The 17,827-nt window shown below is 34.0% G+C and overlaps 2 protein-coding genes across 13 annotated transcripts in view; one reads left to right on the top strand and one right to left on the bottom strand.

Annotated features, from left to right (window-relative positions):
• Nucleotides 1-6,075, top strand: part of LOC108369932 (myotubularin-related protein 4) — a 37,816-nt gene extending 31,741 nt beyond the window's left edge. For 5 of the 6 annotated variants that reach the window (XM_017625148.1, XM_017625149.1, XM_017625151.1 and 2 more), the window contains 4 exons: nt 705-1,112; nt 2,146-2,348; nt 3,589-3,712; nt 5,653-6,075. In XM_017625148.1, coding sequence (XP_017480637.1) covers nt 705-1,112; nt 2,146-2,348; nt 3,589-3,712; nt 5,653-6,069 — 1,152 coding nt within the window. In that variant the 3' untranslated portion in view covers nt 6,070-6,075. The remainder of the gene's footprint in view (nt 1-704; nt 1,113-2,145; nt 2,349-3,588; nt 3,713-5,652) is intronic. The other variant, XM_017625153.1, reaches the window with a different exon arrangement.
• Nucleotides 6,076-9,818: 3,743 nt separating this feature from the next.
• Nucleotides 9,819-16,944, bottom strand: LOC108369931 (5-hydroxyisourate hydrolase-like). 7 transcript variants are annotated; one of them, XM_017625146.1, is made up of 3 exons: nt 16,792-16,944; nt 10,329-10,473; nt 9,819-10,266 (listed from the first exon to the last, which is right to left on the bottom strand). In XM_017625146.1, the coding sequence occupies exons 2-3, from the start codon at nt 10,437-10,439 to the stop codon at nt 9,889-9,891; spliced, it is 489 nt and encodes a 162-aa protein (XP_017480635.1). In that variant the 5' UTR covers nt 10,440-10,473; nt 16,792-16,944; the 3' UTR covers nt 9,819-9,888. The 7 variants fall into 7 exon arrangements, with proteins under 7 accessions (XP_017480635.1, XP_017480633.1, XP_017480636.1 ...); XM_017625144.1 differs by lacking the exon at nt 16,792-16,944 and adding an exon at nt 16,480-16,512; XM_017625147.1 differs by lacking the exon at nt 16,792-16,944 and adding an exon at nt 14,054-14,068.
• Nucleotides 16,945-17,827: the final 883 nt, after the last annotated feature.

The raw sequence follows: 17,827 nt of genomic DNA on the forward strand, positions 1-17,827 counted from the left end.
GCAAGACTCAGAGAATACCCCTTATAAGTTTCCGTATTAAATTAGGGAATACACATCTAAGAACTTTACTTTTCGTACTCAGAAAAAATGCAAGTTTTAATTTGTGAGCTAGTTTCGATAAATTTCCGATAAAAATTAGAGACAGCACCGATTTGTTCGTAATTTGCATGGTAATTTGATCTGAATTACCAACAAATGAGGTAATTCGCTCTCAAAATTTTGTATAGCGAATTACGAAATTCGATGGGTAATTGGAGTGCGAATTACAAATGAGAGACGAACTACGTGATTGGGGTGCCGTGGGAAAGCCGTAGTAAGAGGGGTTGTATGGGAAAAAAACCAAATATGTATTGTTCGTTCCCAAGAATGTGTCCGCTTATAGGAGATGTTCGCTTATTAGAGCGTCCGTCTATGAGAGCTTTCACTGTACATACATATTACCAGTTATCGCTATAAAATCTAGCAGTTAATTGCTGTGGGTAGTAGTCATAATTTTCTAAATTCTATGCTTACTTTACCATATCGTAAATATGTATGTACTTATGTATGTGCGCCTACGCCGACTGAAAGTGGCTCAGAAAAAGTAACAGCATAGTACTTATTGCGTTAATACTTTTTACGCTCGCTAAACTTGCGTATTTGTAAACGCATTAGTACATACATATGTATTAATGTATGTATTCCTATAATCACACCTATTTAAGGAAGACGAGATCTTACTTAGCAGATGTAGAATAGTTGAACGCACCACAAGGTGCCAATGCTTGAAGGCGAGATCATGTAATAAGTGCAAACTATTGCAACAGCAGCAAATGAGAGAGCAACAACAACAACGGTCACAATCATACCAATCATATAAACGACGTCATCGTTTACAACGTTACCACACGGCGATCGGTCATCATGGGCGAGTACTCTCTCGCTACCGTTATTGCCATTGCATTTGCCAGAACAGTTATAATCAGCGCAGGCGCTACCATAGTTTCAGTTGTAGTCTTTGCTACAACAACGAAGATGATATGCTGACTGACGACGATAATGATATCACAATGGCGATGCTAATGCGAAATTACAGTTGCGATTGTCGCGATAGCAATAGCTCCTTGTCAGCGGTTAGTTTGTGTCCTCTTTTTGATTTTCTTAAAGTGCATTGCTTGTTGTGCGATGTGTAACGGTTAAAAGCTTGTGGCAATAAAAAATGCATAGTACATATAGACATACAGTTGTCCACAAAATAATAGGAGTGCGATATTTTGACCAGTTTTTGCCATTTGTCTTTTGTTTATTTAATGTTTATTATTTTTTTATAAAAGTCTAGCTGGTTATGCAACAAACAACATATTTATTTGTTTTTTTTCTGGCAGTGTCCTCCATATAAATGGAAATTGTAGAACATACTTTGTATGGAAAAAAACGTGAAACACCTTCAACCAAAAAATTCTCAAAAATCAACGGAATTTTTTTGCAACTTGAAACTTGCATTTTATTAGAATAAAATGGGTTACAAAACTGCATACCGCAATTTTTGTAGAGATTCTGACTAAAAAATTTGGAACTTTGGGCGAAAATTTGCGAAATTTTTATAATTTTTGTACAAAGTTTGAAATCTGAATTTATATGAGATTTGTTGTATAGACTTTTATAAAAATAATAAAAAGTAAATAAACGAAAGACAAAACAGCCAAAACTGGTCAAAATATCGCACTCCTATTATTTTGTGGACAACTGTATGTTCACTTCTTGTGCAGTAAAAAGTTAAACTTTTCGATTTACTGTTTTTGCGAAACAAGTTTTCATTGATGATACGAATGCTGCTTGATTGTTTAGCGCGCCTTGCACATTTTCACTTGTTGATTCCTTCTACCACTCCTTTATCCAATCAAACTAATCTTGCTGTTGCCGTTGCTGTTGGCCTTGCAAAATATCTTACAAAAGCGCATTACAGAAATGCGAACTGCCGTGCATTTTTATGGCGCTTACATTCCCAAAAAAAACTATGCTAACCGCATGTGCGTTTGTACTGCAAAATTGACTTACTTGAAATTTTGAAGCAAATTTTTGTTGTGCTAATTGTTGACTTTATCAGTCTATGCTTCACATCTATCGCAAACTAATAACCTGACCATACAACTTTTTCACTTGCAGAATTCAGCTATAGATAACATTGAGAATGCTTCGATATGCTCATGGGAGGCTGTTGAAGATCGCAGCGCACCCTCATCTAGTGCTAGTTCCTCCATACAACAACCAAACACCGCAAGTGTCCTCTGGGTACCCGATCATGCAGTGAAACGCTGCACCAGCTGTCAAGTCGAATTCTGGATAGGCCGTCGAAGACATCATTGCCGGTGCGCAACTCAAAATGCTTGAAATTAAATATTATAAATTTGTAATTTGTTCATAATTGTTTTTTTTTTCTAAATGTTAACTATTTTTTAAGGATTTTGGTTGGAATTTTTATATGTTTTCTTGTTTGTCTCTTTATGTGTAATCGTTCATACATACATACATATCTACTTATACCAGTGTAGTAGTTTTAATCCTACCTCATTCGTTTTCGAATTTCTAAACTATTAGTTTCTACATTATGCATTTGTGAATAACAAACCTTTTTTATTGGATATTATAAATCATTGTTTACTTTTATTGCTGGCTCGTATTATATGAAATATGGATTCAAAAAATTATCATTAAAAACTGAAAGTGTTCCAAGTCATACGTACAGGATGCGTTGGGTATTTGAGGGCACTCACATATACATATATATTTGTGCAACTCGATCCTGAAATAGATCAACGCCTTAAAGTGGCCCGATCCTTTGTTTACAAAACTCGCTGAGAACTGGAAGAATTTTGTTTCTTTCCCAAAGGACTTCGCGTAAATGCAGTTGTGAAACCCTGGATAGATAGAGTACGCGATGAGAAGCCATTGGTATTCCAACAGAACTCTGTTCCTTCACACAAGGACATGAAGACGCAAGTTTAGAAATCTGAGAATTTTCATGACGCCACCCAACTCATCGGATATTAATCGTTTGGATGGCTTGAACGGGGGACCAATAAACATCACCATAATACCCCTGAGGTTTTGAGAGCAGAGACTATAAGATTAATGGCGCATATGGACGAGGAACTTTTGATCCAAACATGCAAACGATTCCGCCTGCGTATTGAAGATGTTATTGCTGTGATTTTATTTGTCCTCAAATACCTAACGCATTCTGAATAATAACTCTTGTACATAAAAGTCTTACTTTTGCTGATAAAGTTTAACGATTAACAAATGCGATTATACGCAGTTAACAGATCATTTAAGCACATTAGATATGAAATTACTTAGGTCGACAATATCGTTTTCAATATTACATAAGTGAATACGAAAACATTTAAGTAAAATTGCATTATTTTAATCTTAAAAGACGTAATACAATACATTTTTCAAATCCATATTCAAGCCGACTATGGATATGCAACGCTGCTAATAACTTATTCGCACTATTTTAATTTTCCTAAATGTATTACTCTGTATTTGTTATACTGCGTATTCTGTGCCACATTTAAATTATTCTGTTTTTATCTCTTCATTTAGTTCGTGTGGGCAGATATTTTGCGCCGACTGTTCAGAGTTTTGGGCCCCGCTACCTGATGCAAAGCTTTTTAATCCCGTGAGATTGTGCGGACCCTGTTATCATGCCGTAACAACAAGGATCCAGGTAAACGCTCTAAACTCTGACTAAAAGTAAACTATTTACAGCGCCCGTGAACGAATATACGTATAGAGGGCCGAAAAAGCTAATAGAGACGAAACAGTACTATCACTTGCACCTTCTAACATTTTTCGATAGTGTTTCAAAGCGTAGTTGACTAACTCTTTTCCTCTAGAAACTATACTAGAATTTATAGTTTTATGAAACAAGTAAAATTATAAGAAAAAACTGGCGAAGATAAATTTATTTGCAAAAGTTACGAGAAAAACTATTGTTGTTGAGTGCTGCCGGGGTAACAGGCGTGGGAACGCCCAGAAAAAGTATCGCAACTTCCAGTTGAAATAATAAAGCAAAAACGCTCTTTTGTCAAAGAAAAATTCTTACCATCCAAACCGGATAACCAACTAAAAAAAAAGCATTGTATCTGCTGATCCGTTCATGGTGCTGCTTCTAAAGTTTTTTCACAGGTCGAAGTTTCTTTTTAGAGGGAAAATTGCTTTTTAAATAACATTTTACAATATGCAATACTTCATGGTTATCTTATTAGAGGAGAGTTTCTCGCCTGGATTATGGATTAGCCTTACATATATAGGTGGTTCACAAGTTGTCGTAAGTGTCGTATGTCGTAAATTTTTTAACGGCCAAATAAATAGTTTTAGCCGTTTAAAGCTTACGACATACAACATTACCACAGTATACAACACCTTGTGAACTCCCTAATAGAAGGAGCCCAAACCGGTCATAAATACGGGGTTTCCAAATACCTATCTCGACTCCTGTGCCATTTTTTGTGGAGTTATTCCTATTGATGTAAGTATATATTATATATATAAACTAAATTAGACCATAGGTGCAGGTTTTCGGAATATATCCATCCAACGCCACCTACAGGCAAACATTTTTGTGGTTATTTCCTAACATGTGAGTAATATACATTCCAAATATGAACCAAATGGCACATTAAAAACAGCGGTTTCCAAATGTCTCGATTGCTGGGCCACTTAGCGGATTAATTTATCTTTCATATTGTTTTGTCATCGGGTTCTGAACTAAGTTTGAAGTCTAGCTCATTGGAAAGTTGGTTAAAAATACTAGGCGGAGCCTTTCTATCATGCGCCTCATTATTTTTAGAGAGAACTACAGTTTTACACCACTTCTGAACGGATGATGGCTTTTTGTTAACAACTTTTTCATGTACTTCTATGACTTTTCGTTGGCAGCAAAAGGACAATTACTATTATGCCCCGTTTCAGCTAATGATGCCAAAATCATAAATGATGTGTCTAAATGGTAAATACAATTGGCAAAATAAGACATGGAATATATTACAGATCAATTTATATATATTAAAGTAATAGTTGGTTTAGGGTTGATAAAAATGCAAATAGGTATTATCGTGGGTAGATCGTCTAGAGATGAAAGCCATTTACATAATGAGAAGTAACAATGACTATTAAAAAACAATGTTTTTCACTTATTTGTACAATTATGTTATAAATAAGTGAAAGAAATATCAGAATTTTGCTAATGAGAATTGGCGGGTTAATTTCTGAGTTTGATACGTCATCCATAACTTTTTAAAATGCTAACAATTGAGTCTTTAAAACAATTTTCCTGCATTTATCTTCAATGCATGACCATTGTACTTTTCATTTCACTGGCTTTTGAATAACTGAAATAACTAAGACAGTCGTCATCCCAGTCCAGCCGTGGCCTGGCTCACTTCACTTTAGCGACGGAGTAAAGTTCAGCTATAGCAGCCAACAAGGATAGCTATATGTATTGGTAACGCTATGTGAATTTTCATAAAATTTACCGCAAATTGGATTAATTGATCATCATTAACATTTAAGCTTTGTCATTGATCTAAAACTAGAAACTGACTTTTAAGCATACCTTTCGAAATATTAAAAAAAAAAGTAAATATTATATTTTATTATTTTCAGCTGCAGAGTCGCTCATCGGTCATAACCAATAATATGCCAAATTATACAACCATAACTACCAGCTCCTCTGCAAATAGCACGACAGCAAGCACTGTTTTAACGGCTAGCGGAGCTACAAAAAACTTGCCTAATACGGCGACGCCAGCAGTTTCAAACACATCGCATGCAAACGCCACCACAGTCACAACAACAAGTACATCCAGTACGATGCATATGACGGCTCCATTACCTTTAACAGCGGCTGCAGTGCAGCAACCAAAACAGCAGCAGCAGCAACAAAGACAAACGGCAGCAGTGGCTGCTAGTGCTAGCGTGGCTGCCGCAGCCGCAGCTACAAGCACACAAATTGAGAGTAGCAGTATGTCACACATGTTGATGGCGGCAAATAAAAACATTGCCGCTAGTGTTGCAAATTAATATTTATTTATGCAGTTGTCTTTGTTGGCCGAGCAATGGGCGATGCAAGGAAATCATTTTATTTTATTTCATAGCTGAAATTTAAATTTTAATGAACATTCTTATCTGGGGCGCCTCCAACGTGCTGTTAATTACAAGTGTAACAGTTTAAAAGTGGAGGTGAGCGAACGCGAGAGAGAGACTGTGCTGCCAGACTGTTGGCAACTTTGTTGCTGCCGTGCCTAGACAAGTACGGATTTTATTGCTAAACGCGTGCTTGCAATTTGAATATCTTGTAATTGTTTTTTTTTTTTTGTTCTATTTATTTAATTATTAGGTGTTTCGATTCGCCCACACTTAGACAGTGGCAAACCTAGAGAATAACTGGCATAAACCATTTATTATAGTAAAACGTGTCTAATATCTGCATAGAGATCAATACAGAGAATACCAAATTGACCACTTTAATGAGGTAAACCCAGTTAGTTTCTCTTGTGTTGAATTCAGCTGGATGTTGTTGTTGTAACAGCATACAAAGTTCCCAAAAAATTTTTGTGGAATGATGCTAAAGTTACAGTCCTTGGCCAGATATGAATCTGGGTCGTTGCGGTTACGTAGAACCAACTGTCGTGGGAAGAAATTCAGATATGATGGATAGATGGATAACTTCGGTCAGTGTTATGCAGACAAATTTTTGTTTGGTGGATCCACTGAGTTTGACACAGGGTTGCACGTTGATTGTGCTTTTATGCCTATTGCCAACACGAAATAAAATTTGCAGATGTCCTTTTGATGCAAAAATTAATAATGTGGTTGTTCACGCTTGCCTGGTTATTAGGATATCTGGATATGCGGTATATTGTTGTGTTAGTAAGAGATTTTTCTATGTGTGTGTTTCGGACCGAAGTCATACCGCATTTTCCCGGTCTTAAATTGCTGAGGTAAAATACTACTCCCTTCCTCTCGCCTATGAAAAACCGGTTGAAGACGGTCTGAAAAGACCTAAAAGTGTCGAGCCTCATTAACTATGCCCTGGTATGTATAACTACAATTACCAACAATTTTTTTGTATGGTAACAATAATTTTACATCGAATTGGCCAGCCAAATTTAGTTTGTGCTGTGAGAGTCGCCAAAGCCTTTCTCCAAGTTTGCATACAGTTTGCTAAAAAAAATATCTGCATAAAGCAGGGATCACATGATTTGTAACTGGAAAATGTACAAATATACAAATCGTGTGATCCCTGCTTAACACCGACCTTTATTGTTACTTTCACACGCACATTTTTTTGTCAAGAGAGCAGAGCTCAAATATAGTGATAATATAGTGGCGAATCGAAGACGGCTATTTTCTCTGCTGACTGTGAAGAAATTATTGATGCGCTACAATTTTTTTTTTTATCAGTTGTATATATATTCGTTTCTTCTGCATTCTGGTATTTTGAAGACAAAATTGAATTTAAAAACAATGCACGTAATTGTAAAGTTTTGAATATTTATTAAAAAAAAAAATAGAAACTGTATACCTTTGCAATGATTTTCTTTGAAAAGTTTAGTTAGTAAAAAAATACTTGTGTGTATGTTTGTACTTGGCAGAATTCTTTACTAAAAATGCAAAATTAATAAAAATTCGACACTTTGCTTACTATATATTTATCGACATACATATGTATCTACATATAAGCCTCAACACAAAATCAAATACACGTGAGAAAACATAACAAATAATGTTGCCAGAATCAAAAACTTTTATTTGGTTTTACTTATTTCGCGCGAACTAAAAAATCGTTGGAAAAACTTGAAGGAGTTCGATGTCCATTCGCAGAAGTTGTTGTTAGTTTTTCCTTTGGCACAACCAAACCTATCATTGCAAAACCGTATACATAAATGCATACAAACAATACCTATGTATGTACATACATATATAAATATATACAAGTACGTATGTAAGTAAGTTTGAGATGGTAATAATAAAAGCAAAAAAATGACTACAAAAAAAAATAAAAATAAAAATCGTAAACCAAAAATGAAATACATCACCTTGTCGAATAAATTCATTGTGTATTTATTAAATGAAAAAAATGCGACTAGAAGCTGCGCGTTTTTACTCACTAATAAATTTAATTATAAAGCATGTGTATGTAATTTACAATGTTTGATTATTTGTAAGTGCAGATTATAATCGTTATGTTTAAACTTTGATCCCTTGAACCACATATTGAAAACATTGAAACGTATGTAACTAAATATGTACGATTAGGAGTTTTAATTAAGAAATAAATTTATAATTATTGCTTATAACAAAATAAAACTGGATGCAAATGTAATAAAAATCGTATTTGATATTGCAGGTTACATAATTAAAATGGGTCCAAGGAGATGTGTCAAGCGTGCGAAGTGAAGCTTTTAAATGCGTTTTTTTTCTAAATTAGTTAGTGTTTAACCCAGGATGTATTTTAGCGCTAATTTTAACGTTAACCAAAAAATACACTCGTTTCAGAGCCTGGGATCAGCCCAGTTCCAGGCTAACATCAAAAACAAAAGAATGGCGGCAAAACCATATAAATGACAGTTTCAAACTTTATACAAAATTTAAGAAAATTCAAAAAATTTTCGTCAAAATTTCATCTTTTTAATTTGAATCTCAAAAACATTTTGGGGTATGCAGTTTAATAGCCCATACAATTTTAGTCCAATGAATTGCAAGTTTCAAACAGTTTGCAGTTTTTTCCATGATAAAAACATTACAAGGTAAATCCATTGGAAGGCAGTCTTCCAGCAATATAATTTTAAAATTCAAACTAACACACACATTCTCATTTTCAATCCCGAACAACAACAATTGTGAATAATTTAATTTTTTTTTTTAATTTTATATGGTTTTAAAATGCTTGCGAACGTCAGAAAAAAACTCATGGCCGACGAATTGAGAGTATGATTTTAGCCTGTAATGTTTTTATGACGCTTTTGTTCCCTATATCGTCACTAGACACGAATAAAGGCGCGAGCTCAAAAGTTGACGGCGAAAAACGGCCTTTATTCGTGTGTAGTGACGATATGTATGTATATGCGTTAGACCGTTAGCAACAAATTTTCATAAAATCAGTGCCAGTTTTTGAAAATTGCACTTGTTATTTAAAAAGTTTGAATTTCAATGAAAATTTGTTGAATTTTCATAAATTTCGGATAACGTTTGAAACTGTGGTTTATATGTATGTTACTAGTCAAAGCTTGGACAAAAAAATATTATTGAAAATGTGTATACGGGGGTTTTTTGGGTCAGAGAATCCATTTTTCGCATTAATTTTTAATTTTGATCGCAGAAAAATAAAAAAAAATAAAAAAAATAAAAAATAAAAAAATAAAGCAAAATAAAGAAATAAATATTTTTCCATTATTTTAAATTATTAGAAAGTCGAAGATGTGACTATTTGAGCAATTCGTCAATTTCCCCCAAAAAAAGTGAAAAATCCAAAAAATTGTTCAAAAACGCACTCTGGTGGCGATCAAAATTAAAAATTAATGCGAAAAATGGATTCTCTGACCCAAAAAACCCCCGTATACACATTTTCAATAATATTTTTTTGTCTTTGAAATGCATCTAAGAGGTCGTTTATTTGGTATTTTTGAAAATATCTACCAAAAAATTTTGGCAGGCTCGAAAATGATTTTAGAGGTATGGTTCCTTGGGCGAAAATGTTTGTTATGGTCCATAGTACCAGAATCGCAAGGATATGAATCAACTTTTTTAATTGACCCACCCTAATATATATATATAACCATCATTTATTTCCATATGTGTTCAAATATTAGTTTAGTAATTCATTAATCAGCTTAACATTCAAGTACCCCTATAGGTTGTGTAACCAAACGGATTTAACAGTAACGGAATATGATAATGTTGATTCCGTTCACATTGTACGACAATCTCAATAAAAGGATAAAAACTTTTAACTCCACGTTCTGCGTTATATGATGCCACATCGAAATGCAACTTGTAGATGCCCGCTTTGTATTGCGAAGCACTCACTAATTGATTTACACGCCCATCTTGATTCGTTGTTTCAACATTCAGTTTCTGCCAATCATCGCCACCTTCTAGGCGATAAATTGTAATATTAACATTTGGTGCAGCCTGACCCACTGTGGTGTCCAGTATATGTGCAGATATGGTACGTACATCAGCACTCACATTAGTTTCGACAGCCGGTTCAAAACCCTAAATGAAAAGGGGAGTTGGTGGAAATTGAGCTTAAATTAAAATTAATCCGAAATAATCACCTCTTTTGTTTCGACACGTAGGCGAACACGATCCCAACTGGAGCTCATCATGCTATGAAATCTAACTGAAAAAACTGTGAGTAACAGTAATAACGCTGCACTTATCATCATTTGTTAGCCGATGTTCCTACTTGTTGTTTATCTTCTTTAAAAGATTAGAGAGATTATTTGGATAGCTTATCTTGAAATGCTGAAATATGATATCTTATAAATCTCGTATGTAAATTCAATTTATACATATGTATGTATATATGAGAGTGACGTTATATGACTAAAGTGGAACTTGATTTTTTCCTTTCTTACAAAATCGCAAAACTCTTCATGAAACATGTTTTGTTGTGATTTGGGTTGATTCTAGTTTTAGAGTTTGTTGAATTAATAAACTTGTTTCAATTTACTTTTACAACCCAAAGTGTGAAACTTTACGTGACATGGCGTGATGTGAAAAAAATTTCCTATTAGAAACATGTAAGCAACTATTTTAAAAATTTTCTTTTTGTCTTAATTTATCAAAAATTTTATGTCGAATATACTTTATTATTTGACCTCAGCGTTAATTCAGCGTAAATTTATGACTAACTATGTTTCAAAAATAGGTTTTTTTTTTTTCAAAATATCTCCACACTTAGCGAGATAATTTTCCGAAAATATTTCTGCCTACATAAGCAGTATATATTGTGAAAAGCACGTAACAAGCAGGACAAATAAAATAAAAATCGAAATTTTATATTATCATTTCGTTGTTTTTGAGGTTCCGAAGACCCCGGGATTTGCTTGCATTAATCCCGGGATAAAAAAAAAAACAAATGAAAACACTGAATTGATAGCAAGAACTTGTTTTAAGGAAAAGTTAGATAATTTTTTAAATCAATCTTCTCAAACTTCCTCAATTCGAAAAACTTATAATTTATCCGACGTGCTGGTAAAAGAAGTTCAAATATTTAGTAATCGCGGAGATAGGGATAATTATCTTCAAATGGACGCAATAATAAAAACACAGGCACAAAAAACATATGTTTGTGTGTTTTTAACAAGACCCACCTACCATCGTGTATGTATTGTAAAAATATGTAAATATATCCCGAAATCCCGGGATCACAATTTTTCGTATATTTTGCCATCCCTAATACTTATGCTAAATAGTATTTTCTTAGAAATGTAAATTGGTATGTGTATGTATGCATATATGCATATATACTATACTATATATACATATGTACATATGTATATATGATCCGGCTATTCTCACCCGCTCCAAAGACAACTACCATACATATGCCTACGTACCCCATAGGTAACTCAACCAACTATTATGCACTATAAGTTCACTTTTTTCAACTAGGGGTGACTACGCCTCCACTACTTTACGTTGCTTTCTGTCTAATTCTTTTCAGCAAGTCTAGTTTCTTTTCAGCTAACTACAAACCGGTTCTTAATAAGTTCACTTGTGGTGTGCCAATTAATAGAATGTTTTTGGTACTCTCGGTTTTTATACTTATTTTAGGTTAACTATTACCTGCAAGATAACTATTTTTTTAGCATGTATTAAGACCTCTAAAGATGTGCTATTAATATATATACATATGGGTAAGGCTTCCTCAAGTGGGCTCCGAATTTACCAAGATTAATATTTTTTAATGATATTCAGGCAGCGCCGAGTTTTGTAGTCGAAAAGTACACTGTAAATTGTGTTGCAAAATTCCAAATAGTTTTTTTAATCAACAATTGAACATTTTTGCAGTGATTTGGAAATTTTTATTTTTCTTTCAAAGTGTCCGAATGAAAAATTTTTTTGGGTGCAGATCTAAAAAAACTTAAACTATACAATCAAATTGTTTGCGTTACAAAATTTTTTTTTTTTTGCTTTTCAATCATTTTTATATGAAAAGAAAATTAAAAAATTTGAAAAACTGCAAAAATTTTCAATTATTGATTAAAAAAAAAAACTTTGGAATTTCGCAACAAAATTTATACAGTGTACTTTTCGACTACAAAACTCGGCGCTGAGTGAATATCATTGAAATCGCGTTGATTTTTGATAGTTTTTGTGGATTGTGTTATAATTTTCTTCCATACAAAAAAAAATTGTCGAACATACTTTGTATAGAAGAAATGCATGACACCGTCAAGAAAAGAATGATCAAGAATCACGGTGTTTTCTTAGCCACTTGAAACTTGCACTTTCTTAATCTAGAACTTAATGGGCCTTATGTATAAAAACTAAGCAATTGCTTTTTTCTTAAAATTTCCTATTTAAAAATCGCAAGTCGTTTTTTTTTAACCAATCCACTGTATAGGTACATACATGAAATGTAACATTTTAATAAGCCTGTTTCAGGTTCTTTAATGGCGATTTCGTTTCTACAAAAAATGTTGCCTTCTCATCGCCCTCTTCTTAGTGTTGGTGCGTAGAGGGCAAGAAGAAGGTTGCATTTTTCGGTAGTAACGAAATCGGCATAAGATTTGCAGGATTTACAGAAAAAGCTGTTTTCGCCACTAATAAACCTTATGTAAGGTGTCGTACGGGAACAGCTTCCTGAAAAGTCCTGTAAATTCCTACAAATCGCGAAGTACCTAGAACAGGCTTAACATACCTACTAACATACTTATTTATGTGTATGCAAGTATAACTTACGATTTTTTCACCTTCCGAGTAAAGTGTATATGTATTTGCCAATAGTGACAGTTGGCTACTGAAATTTACATTATCGAATGTAGTCTAGAAAACAAATTTGCTATACTATATACTCGTATGTATATACTAACTAGGAAGTTTTATAATGCAGTTGAATAATCTTTTCTGAGAATGGTTTGAGCGTGGACACAGATAAAGCATAGAAAATATTAATCTCTAACATGGTGATTAATATAACAATACAGTAAGGTGAGGCTTCGGAAGGGCTTAATGCATACAAAAGTACCTGTGCACATACATACATACATACATACGTGTTTATAAATCAGAGACGCACACGTTTATTTGATATAAAGAACATATGCACATACATACATATATACAGAGGTAATTAAAAATGTTAATATAGCAGCATAAAGCGTTTCCAAGTCAAATGACGCTATATTGACAATTTTAATTAAGATCGCATTCAACAAAGCCAAAATATACTCAGCGCAACAAAAGTGCGCCCAGGGTAACTAGAATGCATTCAGCGTAACAAGAGTGCACGAACCGTATACACTCTAAAAAATCTGTTTAAAAATGAGACTATAAATCGAGTAAATTTTTGTTTATTTTTTAAATTTTTTGGGTAAATTTACACGATGAATATGTACTTTTCTCGTTTACACATTTTCCTGAGTAAAAATCCTTTTTGTAAGGGGCTTTACACAATTCTACGGGTAAAATCAAACAGCAGATGTGTATTTTGTAGCTTGTACACACTTTCGTAATAAATTTACGCACACCACAGCAGCTATATTACACTCTAAAAAGTCCGAAATTTAAACAAACTATTCGTTGAATAATCGAGCATGTAATATCGCGAATAATAAGGTAGGAAATCAGTTACCTACTTTTTAGCTAGGAAATCTACACAATTTTTTTTAGAGTGTATGTACAAATTTGACACCCAGTTGATCGTCGCGGTATGAATCTTTATTTCGTACCGTTATGTTACCTGTTTTCTTGTTCGCAATGGATTGGCATCTTTACGTTTAAATTTTAAATAAAATCGTGCTCTGATAATCTGAACGGAATATGGCCTTACCTAGGTAATTTCAGCAGGATAACGAACATGAACGAAAGATTCAAGATCACGCCTTAAGGAAAGAAAGAAAAAAGTTATTTTCTAGCTGTTGAAATCTCGACGCCATCTTTGTTGTAAGAAGTAAACAACGAAGAGAACAAAAAAAAACGTGTAATTGTTGAACGCATGAATAATCATTTTTATTATGCAAATTCTCCTATAAATCATGTCGTTGTGTTAAATTATTCTTTACCTTATGTGTGCACACGTTGTCACAAGCGAAAATTAAGAAAATTGCAGTAAAAAGCCACCACCAAATTGTAAACAACGAACAAATGTAAACAAACGGCTTATGTCAAAATCGCCCTACTTTTTTCATAAGTGCGATTATAACGGGCCACTCTTCTGCTGTCGTGATCTTGTCTTTTTGGTTCATGGATAACGAACCGAAACATACTTCGGCCCTGGCTAAAGGGCACACACACAAAGACACAAGTGTTGTCTGGGTCGTTCCGCCCGACTGTCTTATAGACTAGCCAAGAAAGTACTAAGCGCCAGTTTTCCGTGTGCCGCTAAATCTGAGTGTGGTTTAAACTTAGTTTAATACGCATCTACGTAGATTTTATTTCTTTTGTAATATTACACAAATGTAAGGAAATAAAATACATGCGCCATGCGAGAGCTTTACAAACTTCCTCTTTAATATGGAAGTTTTAATTTATAAATACAATATCCCTTTTAATTAACAAAGAAAATAAAATAAAATAATAAATTTAACACAATCAGTAAATAATTTAAACCAATTTGTACAAATGTGCTCATGCAATCACATAAGTGGTTTTACAACAAATATAATTTGGCAAAACGGTTGCCTTCATTTTTGTAAACCGAGCGCTTACGATTTGTTTACAGTTGACTCTAGATACATCGAACAACATGTCTACAACTTCAAAAAATTTAATTATTTTGCATTCTTGATAATTGAAAAGCTCTGAAGCATGTATAAGTGAGTGTATACCTACATACCTATTCTGCGTTGGTAACACAAATTCTGTTTACTATCATGAAAAGCGTTAAACGCAAAATCGTACATTAACAGGCCTATTCTGCGTTGATAATTTTTTTTTACCGAAAAATAAAGTTCCTCTCTTTTTTTTAACCCCTTTCTCATTCTGCGAACTCTTGTAACCGGTAAAATGTGTTTCCATCTAATAAGCAGGTAACAAAATATTACCCCTTGAAATATGCAACAACAGAATTTCTACAAAACTTCATAGCTGAAATGCCAAATAAATTAAAACGTCACCCAGGTACCTACAATTGCGGTTACAAGAAGTGGTAACAATGTTTGGTAACAAAATTAGCTGGTGACAAAATATTCGGTAACAAGCAGAATAGAGCTACAACAAGTTCATGTTGTAAGCGTACATATACCCTGCAGAAAAAAATTATCAATTGATAAAAAATAACCCACTTGTAGTTAGCTTTTTTACGGGATTTCTATAAAATATATAACTTGTGGTTAGCTACAAAAAGCTAACTTAGAACTAGTTGACAAGTAATGCAGGAGCAATGAAGGAGATTGTTTCCTCGAAACGCATTTCTATTTAAATATCCTGCACTTCGCAAATACTTTTTCGAATTGAGGACAAATAAAAGGAAGATCGAAATTTAATATTATCATTTTGAAGTTATGTCTGACGGAGTTCGAATATAGAAAAAAAAACAGCAGAATATAGAAAAAAATGAAATGTAATAAAATAAAATAAAAAAATTAAAAAAAATATACTTTGTTCCTTCTATTGATATTTTATGTCCAAACGTAGTTACTTACAAATTAGTTACATCAAATGCAGAGGTAACCACCCTTGACTACATCTAATGCAGAGGTAAAACACCGTTGACTACAACTAATGCAGAGGTAAACCACCCTTGACTATTTCGCGGCCATGGCCATAGAAATATAGTTAGCTTACGTCAAAGAAAATTTACAGATAATAAGTGAATTTTAGCTCCTTCCTAATCAATTTAAAGTTAGCTTATAGTTAGATACATTTCCTGCAGGGTATATGTACGTATGTATGCGCGTAAATATGTCAGGACGTGGCATTTCGCAGGAATTTTAGAACCTGTCAAGATAAATATGGGCGGCGGACGTGGGAAAGGCGGAGAACACTTATGTTTCACATTTATTTGTTTGTTTTTTGCACGAATATGAACAAAAAACTGTGAAATATTTATTCTTGCTTACAGCTGTCAAACTATCGATAGTCCAGTCCATTGATGTTTTACGATTGTCTTAAGGGTGACTATCGATAGTATCGACCCATTTCATATGTTTTTCTAAATCCATTTATTTTTCGTTATCTTGCTTTTATAAATTTGTTTATATTAGCGGCTCACGGTTGCATTTTAGTATCGAGAAATATTGCTAGAAATTCATTCACCGTGTAAACAGTCAAAAAGGCGTTTTCAGAAATTTTCCCTGCAATTCGCCTTTCGGAATAAAAAAAACTTTCTTTCGAGAAACACTTTATATGCAGGGTGTCACTGCTCATGAAACTGCTTTCTCAATTTGACAGTCTTTTGAAATATACTGCATTGCCACGTCTGACACGCTCTTAAGACGACAATGTAACCTCTGCCATTTCCACGTTTAAAATAAAAAATGGCGCTTTTAGAAATAATGCCATGAACCAACTAACAAATCCCCCAGCATGGCAACCGTGTATTTGTAATTGCCTTTTTGTATTTAACACCTGTATTTATTTACTTTCTAAATTAAAATGCATTTTCCCAACCGCTTGTGCAAAATAGCCACCGAAACTCGCTTTGCATTCGCCAGTAACACCACCTTGTATAAATTCGCCTTGTCTGCCGCGGACAGAGTCAAATCCAAGGCGAATTTATACTAGGTGGTGTTGATGGCGAATTTAGATTTTCGCCGCGGTACTTAATGTCAAAATCAAGGCGAATTCATACAATGTGGTGTTGTCCAATCAGCTGATTTCTTCTTCTTTCCTTCGCCTTACATGTATTTTGTGTTTTCTTTTACTGATTTGACAGCATGCCCCTGAACAGCAACAACTTTGCCCCTGAATAACAAACTTTGAGGCGAATTGAGATTTGACATTTTGCACATGATACAAAATACATGAGGTTGTTGTTTGTTGTATTCTTGCTACTACCTTGTATACATTCGCCTTGGTCACAATCAATTTCCCTACATTTAAGGCGAATTTATACAAGGTGGTGTTGCTGGCGAATTTAGATTTTCGCCGAGGTACGTCTTAATGTCAAAATTATGTGTTTGTTGTAAAATGAACTCGCCTTGTTTACAACAAGCACATCATTTTGACATTCAGTAGTACCGCGGCGAAAAATTAATTCGCCATCAACACCACCTTGTATAAATTCGCCTTGCCTACATTTGTTTAAAACTACAAAAGAAAGAAAATCTACGCAAATGCCGAAGGCGAATAAACGGAATGAGCCGCGGCCATCTTTTTTGTTTTTTCATTTCTTTATTTCTATCATCGATCACTCTTTCTTCGACGTTCTTTGTCGCCGAGAAATCAAATTTGCGGCGAATTCATTTACGAAACTTGATGTCAAAACGGACGCGNAGAAAATCTACGCAAATGCCGAAGGCGAATAAACGGAATGAGCCGCGGCCATCTTTTTTGTTTTTTCATTTCTTTATTTCTATCATCGATCACTCTTTCTTCGACGTTCTTTGTCGCCGAGAAATCAAATTTGCGGCGAATTCATTTACGAAACTTGATGTCAAAACGG

The sequence above is a fragment of the Rhagoletis zephyria genome, unplaced genomic scaffold (genome assembly GCF_001687245.7).
Source record: "Rhagoletis zephyria isolate East Lansing unplaced genomic scaffold, Rhagoletis_zephyria_1.1 Rzeph_scaffold_03920, whole genome shotgun sequence".
NCBI classification, from domain to species: Eukaryota; Metazoa; Arthropoda; class Insecta; order Diptera; family Tephritidae; genus Rhagoletis; species Rhagoletis zephyria.

Coding starts and splice junctions, on each gene's coding strand:
- LOC108369931 (XM_017625146.1), bottom strand. CDS start 10,439: ATGATGATAAGTGCAGCGTTATTACTGTTACTCACAGTTTTTTCAGTT. Junction 10,267..10,328: donor TACGTGTCGAAACAAAAGAG/GTGATTATTTCG, acceptor CTTTTCATTTAG/GGTTTTGAACCGGCTGTCGA.